Source organism: Macrotis lagotis, chromosome 1 (genome assembly GCF_037893015.1).
Source record: "Macrotis lagotis isolate mMagLag1 chromosome 1, bilby.v1.9.chrom.fasta, whole genome shotgun sequence".
Lineage (NCBI taxonomy): Eukaryota > Metazoa > Chordata > Mammalia > Peramelemorphia > Peramelidae > Macrotis > Macrotis lagotis.
This window is the reverse complement of record NC_133658.1, coordinates 733,069,058-733,086,988: the sequence shown is the minus strand read 5'-3', so window position 1 is coordinate 733,086,988 and position 17,931 is coordinate 733,069,058. Positions and strand designations below refer to the sequence as shown.

Here is a 17,931-nt window from a genome sequence, read left to right as displayed (position 1 = left end):
TTTTACAAAATACTTGGAATTTATAGCATACTATTTCTTTCAGGGAGCTCAAAGTATTTTCAACTAACATTCATCTTTCAATAGCCTTATTTGGTAAGAAAAAGCAAGTAATCTAAGCTTAAATATAACCAAATGAAGTCTCAAAAACAGTGAATACTACAGAGTTGAAAAATATGAGAAACTATCCATATTTCTTAACTCCCAGGACAGTGTTCTATACACTAGAAACACAGTGAAATCTGTAAGCTTAGTAAAAATTAGGAGGTTTTTTTTTTGGTTGCCATTAGGTAAGGCAATTACATTTAACAAACTCATCTGAATATGCTACAAATTCACCTCCAACTTCTTACCTTTGTGTGAAAAATAAGATTCCTTTTTTAAAGATTATTTGCTGATTGTCCTAGCAAGAAATATCAAAATTCAAGGAATGTTTATCAAACTTTAATTTGACGGGCTACTAACAAACCCTATTCATGAGATATGACATCTGTAAGTGAATGATAATCATTCTGTCCATGTGATTTCAATCTCATGCTACTATTATTACACAATAGTCAATGTTTCAATTTGCTTTCTTTTTTTCACATCTTAAAGTGACTCTTTTGTTGGTCAAAAGTTGTTCCAAGATTCATGTAACTTTTGTCTTTTTGCAATGTAAATTTTGATAGAGACTTCTGGAGGTCAGCCAAGATGGGGGCATGAAGCTGGCATGCTCCTGTAGTTTTTCCCTACACAATGCTAAATGAAGCCTCTACACAGACATTAAAGCTACAGATCCCACCCAAAAAAAAGAAAAGCTCAAAGCAAGTTTTCAATTGTAGACATCATGAAGGATCTTTAGTGAAGATGTTTCTTTGGGGGGAATGGGGAAATAGAGCCCAGCTAGGCAGGAGAGCAGGAAAGCCAGCAAGAGGCTTTTAGCCACAGTGCAGTCCAGGTCCCAGCACCTAGACAGCAAGCCAATTATACTTTGATAGTGCTTCTATCAAATCAGATAAAAGTATATTTTGACAAATGGGATGTAAGAACAACTCAGTGTTAAAACAATAAAAACATAAAAAAATGTACTATACCAGGAGAAGGCTACGCAATAGTGGATAAATAACAGGTAAAGAGACACAAAGACCTATTAGAATGAAGGGAAAGGGAGAGTGTGAACACTAAGTAAATTCTACTCAATAGGTTTGATCCAGAGAGGAATAACATACATTCCCATTTAGGTTTAAAAATCTATTCTACCCTACAGGAAAGTGGGGGGGGGGGGGAGGAAGAAGGGACCAATTAAAAGGGAAGTTGAAGGTATTATTGAAAGTTAAACAAAGTTAAAATTTAAAAGAAAAGATAAAAGGGAAAGGAAGCAAAACATAGGTGTGGAGGAATAGGAGGAAAGGAGAAAGAGAAGTCCAAACAGGGAAACATAATATGGAGGAAAATAAAGAATTAGCAATCTTGACTATAAATGTGAATGGAATGAACTCTCCCATAAAAAAGAGGTCGATAGCAGAATGAATTAAAAACCAGAATCCTACAATATGTTGTTTACAAGAAACTCATTTGAAGCAGAGAAATACACAGAGGGTAAAGGTAAAAGCCTGGAACAAAATATATTATGCTTCAGTCAAAGTACAAAAAATCAGGAGTAGTAAACTCAGACAAAGTGAAAGCAAAAAGAGATCTCATTAAAAAGGATAAAAGCAATTAAACAAATATGTACCCAGTGGTATAGCATCCAAATTCTTAGAGAATAAGATGAACGAATTAGGAGACAGACAGCAAAACTATAATAATGAGGACCTCAAAGTCCTTCTCTCAGAATCTAACTACAAAATAAACAAGAAGGATGTAAAGGTGAATAAAATCTCAGACAACTTAGATATGACAGATTTCTGGAAAAACCTTAATGAAGTCAGAAAAGAATATACTTTTTTGTCTGCCATTCATGGCACTTATACCAAAAGTAACCATGTAATAAGGGCATAAAAATCTTACAATCAAATGCAGAAAGGCAAAAATAATAAAAACTTCAAATCATGACAATAAAAATTACATATGATAAAGGGTCTTAGAAAGATAAACTAAAAATTGTAAACTAAATATCTTAATTTTAAAGAAAGAGTGGATTAAACAGTAAATCATAAAAGTAATCAGTCACTTCATCTGAATAAATAAGAACAACGAAACATCATACCAAAATTTATGGGATGCAGCCAAAGCATTTTTAAAGGAAATTTTTTATCTCAAAATGCATATATAAATAAACTAGAGAAAGAGATCGATGAATTGGACATGCAACTAAAAAAGCTGGGGAAAAAAAAATTAAAGATCCTCAATTAATACCAAATTAGAAATTCTGAAAATAAAAGCAAAGAAATAAAATTGAAAGGAAAAGAACACTAACCTAATAAAACTAAGAGTTGGTTTTGTTTTAAAAAAACAAAATAGAGAGGGGGCCAAGATGGCCACAAGAAAGGATTGAGTCTTAGGAGCTCTCTGATAAAATTCATAAACTAAGGACTCTAAACTTTCAAGAGACAGAACCCATAAAGGTACCCAGTGAGACAGTTCTCTGATTCAAGGTAACCTGGAAAAGAGCAGAAAGAGGCTCTGCTCCCCGGGGCTGGAGAGGCGCCGGCCAGAGTCAAAGAACTTCAGTCTCAAGGAGGCAGCCCCAGGGCGTTCAGAGCCCCGGCTCATAGCATGGGGAAGTCTCCTGACCTACGACCCAGGAACACCAGGCACAAATTGGGGGAACAGAAGGGGACCTCTGCCAGAGGGAGCACATGAAGCCCAGGCCTCAGGGCACACAGCAAGCAACCTGGTCTTTGGGCAGCCCAGATCCAGAAAACAGAAGCAGGCAGAGCTGATAAGCAGAAGCCTCCAGGGCATGAGCCCATTGAACCTAGGGAACAGAGTGAAGAGAGACTGCAGAGCTTGGTCCTCTGCCTCTGGAACAGGACTCTAGGGTTCTGACCACATTCAGATCCTGATCACAGTCTAGGCCCCCCAATAAAACAGCAGCGCTCCCCTCCACCTCAGCCCTGTAGCAGAGGGGGTGCAGAGCATATGGTCATTCACAGACCAGGAGGGAGGACAGAGCCTCACATACTGAGACCCTTGGGGGAGTGTCCCAAAAGCTCAGGAAGCACCCCCAAAACAGGCCCAGGCTGGGAAAATGAGCAAGCAGAGAAAAAAGAGGAACACCATTGAGAAATATTTTGCAAATGAGCTCAAGAAGGATCAAAATACTCAGTCTGAAGATGAGGAAGGACAAGCTCCTGCATCTAAAGAATCCAAGAAAAATAGAAATTGGGCTCAGGCTATGACAGAGCTCAAAAAAGACTTTGAAAATCAAATGAGGGAGTTGGAAGAAAAACTGGGAAAAGAAAGGGGAGAGATGCAGGAAAAACATGAAAATACAGTCAGCAGCTTAGTCAAGGAAATCCAAAAAAATGCTGAAGAAAATAGCATGCTGAAAACCAGCTTAGGTCAAATAGATAAAACAGTTCAAAAAGTTATTGAGGAGAAGAATGCTTTAAAAAGTAAAATTGGCCAGATGGAAAAAGAGATAAGAAAACTCTGAGAAGAACAAATCCTTCAGACAAAGAACAGAATTCAGGGAGATCAATGAATTTACTAGAAATCAGGAATCAATACTTGAAAACCAAAAAACTGAAAAATTAGAAGAAAATGTGAAATATCTTATTGAAAAAGCAACTGATATGGAAAACAGACTTAGGAAAGATAATTTAAAAATTACTGGAATACCTGAAAGTCATGATAAGGAAAAGAGCCTTGAAATCATTTTCAAAGAATTACTACAGGAAAACTGCCCTACTATCCTCGAAGCAGAGGGCAAAATAGAAATGGAGAGAATCCACCCATCTCCCCGAGAAAGAGACCCCCCCCCCAAAAAAAAACAACCCCTAGGAATATTATAGCCAAGCTCCAGAACTCCCAAGTCAAAGAGAAAATATTACAAGCAGCCAGAAGGACACAATTCAAATATCGTGGAGCTACAATCAGGATCACACATGACTTAGCAGCAACTACATTAAAAGCTCGTAGGGCTTGGAATATAATATACTGGAAGGCAAAAGAGCTTAAAATGCGGCCAAGAATCAACTACCCAGCAAGGCTGAATGTCCTCTTCCAGGCAAAAAGATGGACTTTCAATGAACCAGGAATTTCAAATTTCAAATGTTCCTGTTGGAATGGCCAGAGCTGAACAGAAGTTTTGATCTTCAGATACAGGACTCAGGGGAAGCATAGAGATTGGAAGAGAAGGGGAAAATATGAGGGACTTCATGATCATGAACTACATGTATTCCTGTATAGAAAAATGACATTGATAATACTCATATGAACCTTCTCAGTTAATAGAGCAGGTAGAGGGAGCTCTTATAGTTGAATAACAGGAGAAAGTGGAATTCAAAGATAAAATATGGTGCAAAAATGGAGTCAACAGAAAAAAAGGGAAATGTAATGGGAGAAAGAAAAAGGAGAGGGGGAATAGGCCAAGATATTTCATATAATAAGATTTTTCTTTATTACAATGAGCTATTGCAATGATATGTAAGGGGGAATGAGGGAAACTTCGCTCTCATCAGAGGTGGCTCAGAGAGGAAACAGCATATATAATCAATGGGGTATAGGCATCTGGAGTAAGAAGAAGAGAGGGATATGAGTCATGGAGGAGAGGATGGACCATTGCGGGGAGAGTGGTCAGTTATAACACATTTTCCTTTTTACTTCTTGCAAGGGGCTGGGATTGGATGGCCTGTCCTGGACCAAAGGGCCAGGTGGATGCTAGGCCTAAGGGGTGGTATGGGGGCTCAGGGCCTCTTGACCCCAGAGCCAGGGATCTGTCTGCTGTGCCACTCAGCTACCCTACAGCAGAGTCAGAGTGAAAGGAGAGAGAAAATATAGTACATGGTAGTGGAGAAATAAGAAAGGAGGGAGTTGCAATCAGCATTGGCAATGGTGGAAAAATATGGAAGTAACTTTTGCCATGGACTTATCATAAAGAATGTGATCTACCTGCAACAGAGTTGTTGGTGTTGGAACAAAGACTCAAGCACATCTTTTATTATTATTATTATTGTTTTTGGGGGGCAAATGGGGCTGGCTGGCCTGCCTGGGGCTGCATAGCAGGGTGATTGTTGGGTGTCTAGTGAGGCCAGATTTGGACCCGGGTGCTCCTGGCTCAAGGGGCCAATGCTCTGTCTGCCACCCAGCCACCCCTACTATTATTACCATTTTATTTTATTTTGGGTCTTTTTTTCCTTTTTTTTTGGTTTTTGCAGGGCATTGGGGTTCAGGTGGCTTGCATGTCACATGGCTGGGTGATTGTTGGGTGTACAGGGCCGGATGTGGGCTTGGGTGCTCGTGGCTCCAGGGCTGGTGCTCCGTCCATTGTGCCACCTGGCCATACCTACAATTATTACTGTTATATTTTTTAATTTTATTTTTTCTCTCCCCTTTACTTTATTGCTCAAGCAAGTCTATATTTATGGGGGAGGTGTATTTCATTTACTCTTAAACAGAATATTTTATTAATGTAAAAAACCATTATTTGTACAAAATGAGAATAAATATTAAATAAATAAAAAAATAGATAAAGCTTGTTAATCTGCTTTTGAAAAGGAAGTAAATCAAATTACCAGTAACATAAAAAGGTAAACATTACCATTGAGGAAATTAAAGCAATAATTAGGATATATTTTGATCAACTATTTGCCAATAAATTTGAAAACCTGAGTGAAATGGATGAATATTTATAAAAATAACAAACTACCCAGGTTAACAGAAGAGAAAAAAACTTAACCCCATTTCCAAAAAAAGAAATTGAAGAAACCATTAATAAACTCCCAAATAAAAAGTCTCCAGCTTCAGATGGACTGGCAAGTGAATTCTACCAAAACATTTAAGGAACAATTAATTCCAATTCAACATTAACTATTTAAAAAAATAGGAGTAATTCTACCAAATTCCTTTTAGGATACCAATACGGTACTGATACCTAGAACAAGAGAAACAAAACAGATTTAAAAAATTATAGACCAATCTTCCTATTGAACATTGATGCAAAAATCTTAAATGAAATTTGAGCAAAGAGATAATAGGATAATACATGATGATCAGGTAAGATTTATACCAAGTATAAATAATAGGAAACACAACATAATTAAACATAACAACAATAAAACCAACAAATCATACAATTATCTCAATAGATGCTGAAAAGTCTTTGACAAAAAACAGCATCCAATCCTATTAAAATAGTATAGAAATAAATGGCATTTCCTTAAAATAATAAGCAATATCTATCTAAAACCATCAAAATAACTATATAAGAGGGATAAACTTGGAGCCTTTCCAATAAAATCAGGTGAAACAAGGATGCCCATTATCACTATTACCATTCAATATATAAATGTTAATTTTATCAATAAGAAAAGAAAAAGAAATTGAAAGAATTAAAGTTGACAATACGGAAGAAAAACTTTCACTCTTTGTAGATGATATGATGATATAATTAGAGAACCTGAGAAAAATCATCTTAAAAATCTCCTGAAACAATTGACAAATTCAGCAAAGTATTAGGATATAATCCACATAAATGAACAACAAAGCCCAAGAGCAAGAAAAAAGAAAAATTCCATTTAAAATAACTACAGACATCATTAAATACTTGGGAATCAATCCCCCCAGGACAAATCCAGAAACTGTATGAACACAATTACAAAACACTTTTCACACAAATAAAGTTAGAACTAAACAATTGGAAAAATGTCAAATGGTAAAATAATGGTAAAATAATAAAAATGACAATTTTACCCAAATTAAATTACTTATTCAGTGCCATACCAATCACACCACCAAATAACTATTTTTCCAAGTTAGGAAAATATATCAACAAAAGGTCAAGAATATCAAAGGAACTGATCAAGGCTACCTTCCTTTACATTCAAAACTGCCTGGTACTGGTTAAGAAATAGAGTAATAGAGACTAGTAAATTAGGATAGGTACAAAAGAAACAGTAGTAAATGACTATAATAATCTAGTTTGACAAATCCAAAGACATCAGCTTCAGGGATAAGAACTCACTATTTGACAAAAAATTGGTGGGAAAATTGGAAAACAGTGTGACAAAAACTAGGCATAGACTCACATCTTACACCCTAACCCAAAATAAGGTCAAAATGGGTACAGGATTAAGACATAAAGGGCATGGCCGAGCCAAGATGGCTACAGGAGAAGACCTTCTCTCAGTTGCTCTGCACCAAAACTTATAAACTAAGGACTCTAACTACATTTTCGAGAGACAGAATCCACAGAGGGATCCAGTGAGGCAGTTCTCCAACCCAAGGAAACCTGGAAAAAGAGTAGAAAGAGTGGAAAGACTTGGCTCCACAGGTTTGGAGGGGTGGCCCAACAGAGGGGTGAACCACCATAGCGCAGGACCAGGAGGCAGCCCCAGGGAGTAGGGAGCCGGGGCTAACAGCAACAGGGGTAGTTTCCTCACCTACACCCCAGGGAGCACCGGGCACAACTTGGGGGAACAGCGGGGGAACTTCACCTCAAGCAGCTTGGCTGCAGCAGCCCAGATCCAGGAACCAGGAGCAGGTAGAGCTGATAAGCAGGAGGCCCCAGGGCATGAGCCCATTGAGCCAAGGGAGGGGAGTGGAGAGAAACTGCAGAGCTCTGTCCTCTGTCCCTGGAACAGGACTCTGGGGCTCTGACCACATTCAGATCCTGATCACAGTCTAGACCCCCCCACAGAACAGCAGGGGCCCCCCCCACCTCGGCCCTGTGGCAGAGCGGGGCGCTTATGGGTCATTCACAGACCAGGAGGGAAGACAGAGCCTCACACACTGAGACCCTTGTGGGAGTGTCGCAAAATTTCAGGAAGCACCCCAAAACCAGGCTCAGGCTGGGAAAATGAGTAAGCAGAGAAAAAATAAGAACACCATTGAGAAATACTTTTCCTGTGAGCTCAAGAAGGATCAAAACACTCAGTCTGAAGATGAGGAAGCACAAGCTCCTGCATTTAAAGACTCCAAGAAAAACAGAAATTGGGCTCAGGCCATGACAGAGCTCAAAAAAGACTGAAAATCAAGTAAGGTAGATAGAGGAAAAAATGGGAAAAGAAATAAGAGAGATGCAGGAAAAACATGAAAACAAAGTCAGCAGCTTAGTCAAGGAGATCCAAAAAAATGCTGAAGAAAATAACATGCTAAAAACCAGCATAGGTCAAATGGATAAATCAGTTCAAAAAAGTTAGGGAGGAGAAGAATGCTTTAAAAAGCAGAATTGGCCAGATAGAAAAGGAGATAAGAAAGCTCTCTGAGGAAAACAAATCCTTCAGACAAAGAATAGAACTCAGGGAGATTGCTGATTTTACAAATCAGGACTCAATACTTCAAAACCAAAAGAATGAAAAATTAGAAGAACATGTGAAACATCTTATTGAAAAAACAACTGATATGGAAAACAGACTTAGGAAAGATAATTTAAAAATTATTGAAATACCTAAAAGTCATGACCAGGAAAAGAGCCTTGACATCATTTTCAAAAAATTATTACAGGAAAATTGCCCTGCTATCCTAGAAGCAGAGGGCAAAATAGAAATGGAGAGAATCCACCCATCTCCCCGAGAAAGAGACCCCCCCCCCAAAAAAAACAACCCCTAGGAATATTATAGCCAAGCTCCAGAACTCCCAGGTCAAAGAGAAAATATTACAAGCAGCCAGAAGGACACAATTCAAATATCGTGGAACTGCAGTCAGACTTAGCAGCAACTACATTAAAAGCTCGTAGGGCTTGGAATATTATATTCCAGAAGGTAAAAGAGCTTGGAATGCAACCAAGAATCAACTATCCAGCAAAACTGAACGTCCTCTTCCAGGGAAAAAGATGGACTTTCAATGAACCAGGGGAATTTCAAATGTTCCTGTTGGAATGGCCAGAGCTGAACAGAAGGTTTGATCTTCAGATACAGGACTCAGGTGAAGCATAGAGATTGGAGGAAAGGGGGAAAATATGAGGGACCTAATGATGATGAACTACATGTATTCCTGCATAGAAAAATGACACTGATAATAACTCATATGAACCTTCTCATTTAATAGAGCAGGTAGAAGGAGCTTTTATAGATAAAGCACAGGAGAAAACTGAATTTGAAGATATACTGTGGTGTAAAAATGGAGTCAAGAGATAAAAGGGAAACATAATGGGAGGAAAAAAAGAGAGGAGGAATAGGCTAAGATATTTCATATAATAAGATTTTTCTTTATTACAATGAGCTATTGCAATGATATGGAAGGGGGGAAAGTGAGGGGGAATGAGGGAATCTTCGCTCTCATCAGAGGTGGCTAGGAGAGGAAACAGCATATATACTCAATGGGGTATAGACATCTGGAGTAAGAAGGAGAGAAGGGGCCAGGGGAAGGGGAGGATATGAGTCATGGAGGAGAGGATGGACCATGGTGGGAGAGTGATCAGTTATAACACATTTTCTTTTTTACTTCTTGCAAGGGGCTGGGATTGGATAGCCTGTCTGGGACCATAGGGCCAGGTAGATGCTGGGTAAGGGGTGCTATGTGGGTTCGGGGCCTCTTGGCCCCAGGGCTGGGGATCTGTCTGCTGCGCCACTCAGCTACCCTACAGCAGAGTCAGAGTGAAAGGAGAGAAAAAATATAGATCACGGTAGTGGAGAAATACGCAAGGAGGGAGTTGCAATCAGCAATGGCAATGGTGGAAAAAAATGGAAGTAACTTTTGTGATGGACTTATCCTAAAGAATGTGATCTACCTGAGACAGAGCTGGTGGTGTTAGAACACAGACTGAAGCACATTTTTTTTATTATTATTTTCTGGGGGGTATTGCAGGGCAAATGTGACTGGGTGGCCTGCCTGGGGCCACACAACTGGGTGATTCTTGGGTGTCTAAGGCTGGATTTGGACCTGGGTGCTCCTGGCTCAAGGGCCAGTGACCTGTCTGCCACCCAGCCGCCCCTACTACTATTATTACTATTTTATTTTATTTTGGGTCTTTTTTTAATTTTTTATTGTTTTGGTTTTTGCAGGACAATGAGGTTGGGGTGGCTTGCATAGGGTCACACAGCTGGGTGATTGTTGGGTGTCTGAGGCCAGATTTGGGCTTGTGCTCCTGACTCCAGGGCCGGTGCTCCATCCACTGCGCCACCTGGCCATACCTACAATTATTATTATTTTTTTATTTTTTCTCTCCCCTTTATCTCTTATGCGGGTCTGTATTTTCTTGGGGGGAAGGGGGTATTATGTTTACTCTTAAACAAGAATATTTTAGTAATGTATAAAAAAACATTACTTGTACAACATAAGAATAAGACTGACAGATTGCTTTCCATGGGGGGGGAGGGAAGTAAGATTGGGGAAAAATTGTAAAACTCAAATAAAATCTTTAATAAATAATTAAAAAAAGACATAAAGGGCATTACTATAGACCAATTAATAAATCAAGAAATATTTTCAGATCTATGGAAAGGGAAAAATTTATGTCCAAACAAGAAATAGTGCATATTTATCAACTGCAAAATGGATGATTTAGACAATATTAGTTTTTGCACTAATAAAACAAATGCTGCCAAGATTAAAAGGAAAACAGAAAACTGTGAAACAATTTTCACAGACAGGAGTCTTGAGAAATGTCTTAATTCTAAATATATAGAGAACTGAATCAAATTTATAAAGCCATTCCCCAATTGATAAATGGTCAAAGGACATGAGCAGGCAGTTTTCAAATGAAGAAATTAAAGCTGTATATAATCATACAAAAAAATGCTCCAAATGATTAATGATTAGAGAAATACAAATTAAAACAGCCATGAGGTACCAACTTACATCTATCAAATTGGATAAGGTGACAAAAAGGGAAAACAATTAATGTTGGAGAAGTTTTGGGAGGACTGGAACATTAATGCACTATTGGTGGAGTTGTAAATTAATCCAACCACTCAGGAGAGCAATAAGGAACGTCACAAAGAGCAGTAAAAACTGATCATATTCTTAGTCCCAGCAATACTAATACTAGTTCTAATATTCAAAAGAAATCATAAAAAAGGGAAAAGACCCACATATCATAGCAGCTCTTTTTGATGGAGCAAAAAAAAAATTAAAATTGAGGGGATGCCCATCAATTACACAATAGCTAAACAAGTTATGGTATACCATTGTTCTATAAGAAACCATGAATGGGGAAGGGGGGGAGGCAAGATGGCAGCATGAAGGCAGCATTTCCCAGGAACTCCTTCCCCCACAAAAATCCAAAAACCAACAAAATTTGACTCTAGCCAAAATTCAGAGGGGCAGAACCCACAGACTGAGTGATATTTACCCAGGCGAAGATAACTTAGAAGTTCTGCCGGAAAGATGTGTTTTACCAGGACTAGGGGTTGGAAAAAAGCCATGGCCGCAGCCCAGCCCAAAGATCACTGGCAACAGCTTGAAGAGGCATTGAGAGAACTCTGCTCCAATAGAATGAGTATGGAGTGAGGAGCACAGCCACAGAATCTGCAAGAATCTGGAGAAAGCAGCCTGTACCCCTAAAGACAGTAAGGGGTCAGAGCAGACTGCAGAAATTTCTCTGCAGTCCCTCAGGGTAAGACTCTGCTGCTTGCCTACACTCAGATCCAGGTTTTAGTTTGGGCTTCCATACTAGGTAACCAAGCAGGATCCCTTCTTACAGCTCCAAGGTAGAGGGAAGTGAGGTGGTCATCTTCATATCAAAGCACAGGCAAGAGAGCATGAGACCTTGAAAGAATAAAGGTCCCAGTGAGGTGTCCCAAAACCCCAAAGCCTTGGAAGTGCTGTCTTAAGCTGAGGAAATGAGTAAACAACAGAAAAAGAAGAATCTGACCATAGAGAATTACTTTAGTCTCATGGAAGATGAAAACACATACTCAGATGACGACAAAGTCAAAGCTTCTCTGCATCCAAAACCTCCAAGAGAAACCGAAAATGGGTTCAGACTATGGATGAGCTCAAAAAAGACTTTGAAAAGCAATTAAGGAAGATGGAGGAAAAATTGGGAGGAGAAATGAGAGCAATGCAGAAAAATCATGAAAACCAAATCAACAGCTTGGTGAAAGATATACAAAAAAATACTGAAGAAAATAATATGTTAAAAACCAGTTTAGGCCTAATGGAAAAAGCAAAACAAAAGGCAAATGAGGAAAAGAATGCCTTAAAAAGCAGAATTGGTCAGCTGGAAAATGAGATAAAAAAGCTCTCTGAAGAAAATAATTCCTTCAAATGCAGAATGGAACTAAAGGAAGCTGATGACTTTGCAAGAAATCAGGAAGAAATAAAACTTTTCCCAAAAAGTCAAAAATTAGAAGAAAATGTGAAGTATCTCATTAGAAAAACAACTGACCTTGAAAACAGATCCAGAAGAAATAATTTCAAAATTATTGGGTTATCTGAAAGCCATGATCAGGAAAAGAGTCTAGGCTTCATTTTTCAAGAAATAATACAGCAAAATTGCCCTGAGATCCTAGAAGCAGAGGGTTAAAATAGAAATCGAGAGAATTCACTGGTCACCCCCTGAAAGAGATCCCAAAAGAAAAACTTCCAGGAATATTATAGCCAAATTCCAAAACTCCCAAATCAAAGAGAAAATTCTAAAAGATGCCAGAAACAAACAATTCAACTACCGTGGCTCTATAGTCAGGATTACACAGGATCTGGCAGCATCTACATTAAGGGCTCATAAGGATTGGAATATGATATTTCAGAAGGCAAACTTTCTTGGTTTACAACTGAGAATCAACTACCCAGCAAAACTGAACATACTCTTCCAGGGGAAAAGATGGATTTTCAATGAAACAGGGGACTTTCAAACTTTCCTACTGAAACAACCAGAGCTGAACTGAAAGTCTGATCTCAAAGTACAGGACTGGTAAACCATAGAGGGAGTGGAAGAAGGGCTAACTATGAGGAACTTAATAATATTGAACTGCTTCGTATTCCTGCATGGGAAGAAGACATTGATAACTCATATGAATTTTCTCATTTATAAAAGCTGTTAGAAGGAGCATATATAGACAGGACATAGGAAGAAGCAGAATATAATGGTATAATAAAGTAAAAAAGATAGAGTCAATGGGTGATAAAGGAAAGTGCTGGGAGGAAGGGAATGGAGATGAAGAAGAAACTAAGAAATTACACATAAGAGTCCAGAAAAGGCTTTTTCAATGGAGTGGAAAGGGGGAAGGCAAGGGGGAATGAGGGAGCTTTCATTCTCATCAGAAATGGCACAGAGAGGAAATAACATACACACTTAATAGGGCGATGAAATCTATCTTACCCTAGAGAAAAATGAGAAGAAAAGGATGGGATAAGGGGGAATGGGGAGAGGGAAGGGGGGAATAGGTGATAGAAGAGAGGGAAGATTGAAGGAGAGGATACTCAGATACAACACACTTTTGGACAGGGCTAGGATGAAAGGAGAGAGAGAGAGAATAAAGAGTGGAGAGGAATAAAGTTACAGCTAATAATAGCAACTGTGGGAAAAATATTGAAGTAACTTCTCTGGTGGACTTATGATAAAGAAAGCAACTCACCCCAGAGATAGAGCCATTGGAATCTGAACAGACTGAAGTACATGAGATTCTTGAGATTTCTTATCTTCTTGGGGGGGGGGTATGTTTACTCTTATAACACATTCAATTTCGATCAATGTACAGCATTGAAACATTGTAAAAAATATCAGACAGCCTTCTGTGGGGGGAGGGGGGGGTTGTAAAATCCAAAACCTTACAAAAAATGATAGGTAGATACTACTATTTTATATAACTGGGAAACAAATAAAATGTTAAAATGTTAAAAAAGAAAGAAAGGACTAATCTGTAAACATGTTAAACACGAATGTATATGTACAATGTTCACCAGACTGTTTTCTGCTGAGGGGAAGGGCAGTGGGAAAGAAGCATGAAAAGAAATTATGTAATTTATAAATATGCATATGCCTGTGGATGAATATTAGGAAAATTTTCATAATGTAAGTTTCTTACCCTAAGAATACATGAAGGAATAAAAAACTAGTATTGGCTTTAATAAACTATTCCATGGCAACTATTTATTTACCAATAATCCTTTTTCACATTCCAAACCGATTGATTTCTTTGAGATGACACAGAATATAAAGGACTGAAATAAACAGAAAACAAGAATAATGGCTCTTACACAAAGGACTTACTTACCATTACATGAGAAGAATACTAAGATGGGAGTTGGAAAGTCGGAGTTTAAGTCCAAATTTACCTCAGTCTACTACCTATTAAATGAAGAAGACAGACTAGATGAAACAAGAAAAGCTAATATGAGAGGGGGGAAAAACCCACTAACTCTAGAGTCAGGGGACCTAAGTTTCAAATGCTGTTTCTGGAACTTATAATTTTGTAATCTTGAAGAAATCATTTACCCTATCTGGACCTCAGTTTCTTCACTGGGCTAAACTATACAGTTTCTTGATGTTCCTTCCAATCTTACCTCTATTAGGAGCCACACTATCCCTCTGATTTCTAAAAGTCCTGACTAAAAGCTCTGACATTATAAACAATTCTACGTCAGGAGAGTTGGGTAGAATCTCAGACTGCATTCCTAATGTAAACTCATAAATTATTCCACATTATACAAAATATTAAACTTATGACAATCATTTTTCCAATTATTAAAACAAAATGTTTTCATTCATTTTTTTAATTTAAGTTCCAATTTATCTCCATACCCCTCATTGAGAAGGTAAGCAATTTTTATATAGGTTAATCAGTTCATGCCCTCACACAGAAAATTTCCATATTAGTCATATTGTGAAAGAAAATGCAGAAATAAAAAAGGAAAAAATAAGTAAAATAAAGGTGGATTTTTAAAGTATCAGTTGTTTCTCAGTTGTAGTCCTTCAGAATTGTCTTAGATCATTGCAATTCTTAGAACAGCTAAGTCATTTAGAGTTGATTATTGTACAATTTGCTATTAGCATTCTCTGATAACATGTAAGCACATTAACAATGTTCCGTTCTGCTCATTTCACTTTGCACCAATACATGTAAGTCTCCCCAGGAATTTCTGAAAGCATTCTACTACTTATCATTCCTTATAGCACAATAGTATGCCATCGCAATCATATACCACACCTTGTTCAACCATTTAACAAGCAATGGGCAAGCCCACAATTCCAATTCTTTACCACCACAAAAATAGCTGCTATAAATATTTTTGTATATTAGATCTTTTTTCCTATTTTTTTAATCTCTTTGTGATACAGACCTAATTGTTGTTGATGGCAAAAAGAGTCTTCTAAGTCCTTTGGCCATAATTCCAAATGGCTCTCCAGAATCATTAACAGTTCACAACTCTACCAACAATGCATTAGTGTTGCAATTCTGCCATATCCCTAGTACCTTTATTTTTTCTTTTCTGTCAAATTAGCCAATCTGATTGGTGTAAGGTGGCATCTCAGAATTTTAATTTGCATTTCTCTAATAAAGATTGATTTAGGGGAGGCTAGGTGGCGTAGTAGATAAAGCACTGGCCTTTGAGTCAGGAGTACCCGGGTTCAAATCCGGTCTCAGACACTTAATAATTACCTAGCTATGTGGCCTTGGGCAAGCCACTTAACCCCATTTGTCTTGCAAAAACCTTTAAAAAAAGTGATTTAGAGTATTCTTTCATATAACTTTATATAGTTATAATTTCTTCATCTAAAAACAGCCTATTCATACCTTTTGACCAATCATTCCATTTTTTTATTTGACCAATTATCAATTGGAGAATGACTCATAGTCATGAATCATATGATTTGGTTCTCTATGTAGTTGAGAAATAAAGCCTTTAGAGATTTTTCTAAAATTTCCCCCATTTTCAGTTAATCTTGGTTGTACTGTTTGGGGTAAAACCTTTTTAATTTAATGCAATCAAAATTATTCACTTTATATCTTATAATGCTGTCTCATAAATTCTTCACTGACAAGTAAACTATTCCATACTACCCTAATTTGCTTATGATCATATCATCTTTATATCTAAATTATGTAATCTACTCTATCCATTTATGAGGTGAGTGCATCCCATTCATATTCACAGTTGATTAATAACTGTATTTCCCTCATTCTATTTTTTTGCCCTATCATTCTGTCCTTTTATCCTGTCCCTCAAGTGTTTTGCTCTTCCCCATCTGCCTTTCCATCATTGCCCCCCTTTCTACTTCTTTGTAGGATATAAGACAAATTTCTACACCCAATTGAGTTTGCAGTTCCCTCTTTGACCAGTTCCAATGAGAGTAAGTTCTAGTGTTTCCTGCCAAAGTACTTTCCCACCCCCACCCCATTTTTCCCATCCATTGTAAAAGCTCTCCCACACTTCTTTTATGTGAGATAATTTAGCCCCATAGTACCTCTATCATCTCATCATAGTCACCTCGCACCAGTGCCGTGTGTGTGTGTGTGTGTGTGTGTGTGTGTGTGTGTGTGTGTACACACACACACAGATATTCCTTCTAAATGTCTAAAAATGAGAAAGTTCTTAGGAGTTACAAGTATCACCTTCTCATGTAGAAATATAAACAATTTAACCTCAACCAATCACTTGTTTACCTTTCTGTGTTTCTCTTAAGTCTTTGTGAAAATCAAACTTTTTCATCAGCTATTCTTATTTTCTTCAGGAATGCTTCAAAGTCCTCCATTTCAGTCAATATCCATCTTTCCAACTGAACTATCACACACAATTCTTACTTGCAATCCTTGTTCTCTTACTTTCCAGAATATTTCTGATATATCTAGGCCAAGAGGTTATGTCTAATTCTTTCAACCAATCTCAATGATTTTTGCCATGCAGTTCCATCCAGTAGTTTGAAGCACTTCACTCCTCCTATCTAGTTTATAACTTTGATAGACTGATTCAGTAGAGCTATCCAGGAATTGTTCACACCTAGTTTACACTGATCACTGATTCTTTAACTCAAAATCGTGTTCTAGCTTGATAAAAGGATGAAGATACAACATATTTTGTCAGTTATATTCATTGTGTTTGAGATATCCTTCTTATGTTATATATCATGGATGCTCCACTAGCATTTACATGGAGTAGAGAGCATTAAAAGGAGACTCCACATATTTTGGATAGGCACCTCCTGGCAAATTTATTGGAGGGCATAAATGAGAGAGGACAGGTAGGAATAGTTGGGTTGTGACTTAAAAAAATTAATGTTGTTTTTTCAAAAAAAGTTTTAAAAAGTAAACACTGCTTTGCTCTGCATTCAAAATCCAGTTTCTTCTCTGGATATGAATGGTACTTTCCTTAATAGCTCTCTCAGGATTGTCCTTGATCACTGAACTGCTGAGAAAAGTTACTTCCAGAATAGTTGATCATTTCACAATTATTATAGTTATGTGTAAAATGTTTTCCTAGTTCAGCTCACTTCATTCAGCACCAGTCTTTCTATGTTTTTCCGAAGTCAGTCTGTTCATGATTTCTTATAGAAAAATAGTACTTCATAACATTCATATATCATAGCTTGTTCTGCCATTCCCAGTTGATGGGTACTATAAGGAATATTTCACAAATGCATGTTAGTCTTTTATTGTCTTTCTCTTTTCTTATCCCTCTTAATTAGATCTACTTTTGCTTTGTCTGAGATCAGGATTACTACCCCCTAGGTTTTTGTCTTTACTTCAGCTAAAGGGCAATATATTCTATTCCAGTCTTTTTAACATTTACCCAATGTGTAATTTCTCTGTTTCAAATGTGATTCTTATAAACAAGATAGTACAGGATTCACTCTGCTGTCCACTTCCATTTTATGGAAGAGTTCATCCCATTCTCATTCATAGTTAAGATTACAAATTCTTTATTTCCCTCCATCCTATATCTTTTCCCCCTTTGTACTTTTTT

At 37.6% G+C, this 17,931-nt stretch overlaps 1 protein-coding gene across 7 annotated transcripts in view; it reads right to left on the bottom strand.

Moving 5' to 3' along the window:
- The window catches only part of USP12 (ubiquitin specific peptidase 12), a 140,009-nt gene that overhangs the window by 76,808 nt on the left and 45,270 nt on the right, over positions 1-17,931 (bottom strand). The window contains exon 2 of one of the 7 annotated variants that reach the window (XM_074216162.1): positions 14,244-14,317. The exons of 4 other annotated variants lie outside the window; for them this stretch is intronic. In XM_074216162.1, the coding sequence (XP_074072263.1) occupies positions 14,244-14,246 (3 nt within the window). In that variant the 5' untranslated portion in view covers positions 14,247-14,317. Of the gene's footprint in view, positions 1-14,243; positions 16,352-17,931 lie in introns of those variants that run through there. 2 more of the 7 variants (XM_074216166.1, XM_074216161.1) reach the window with 2 other exon arrangements.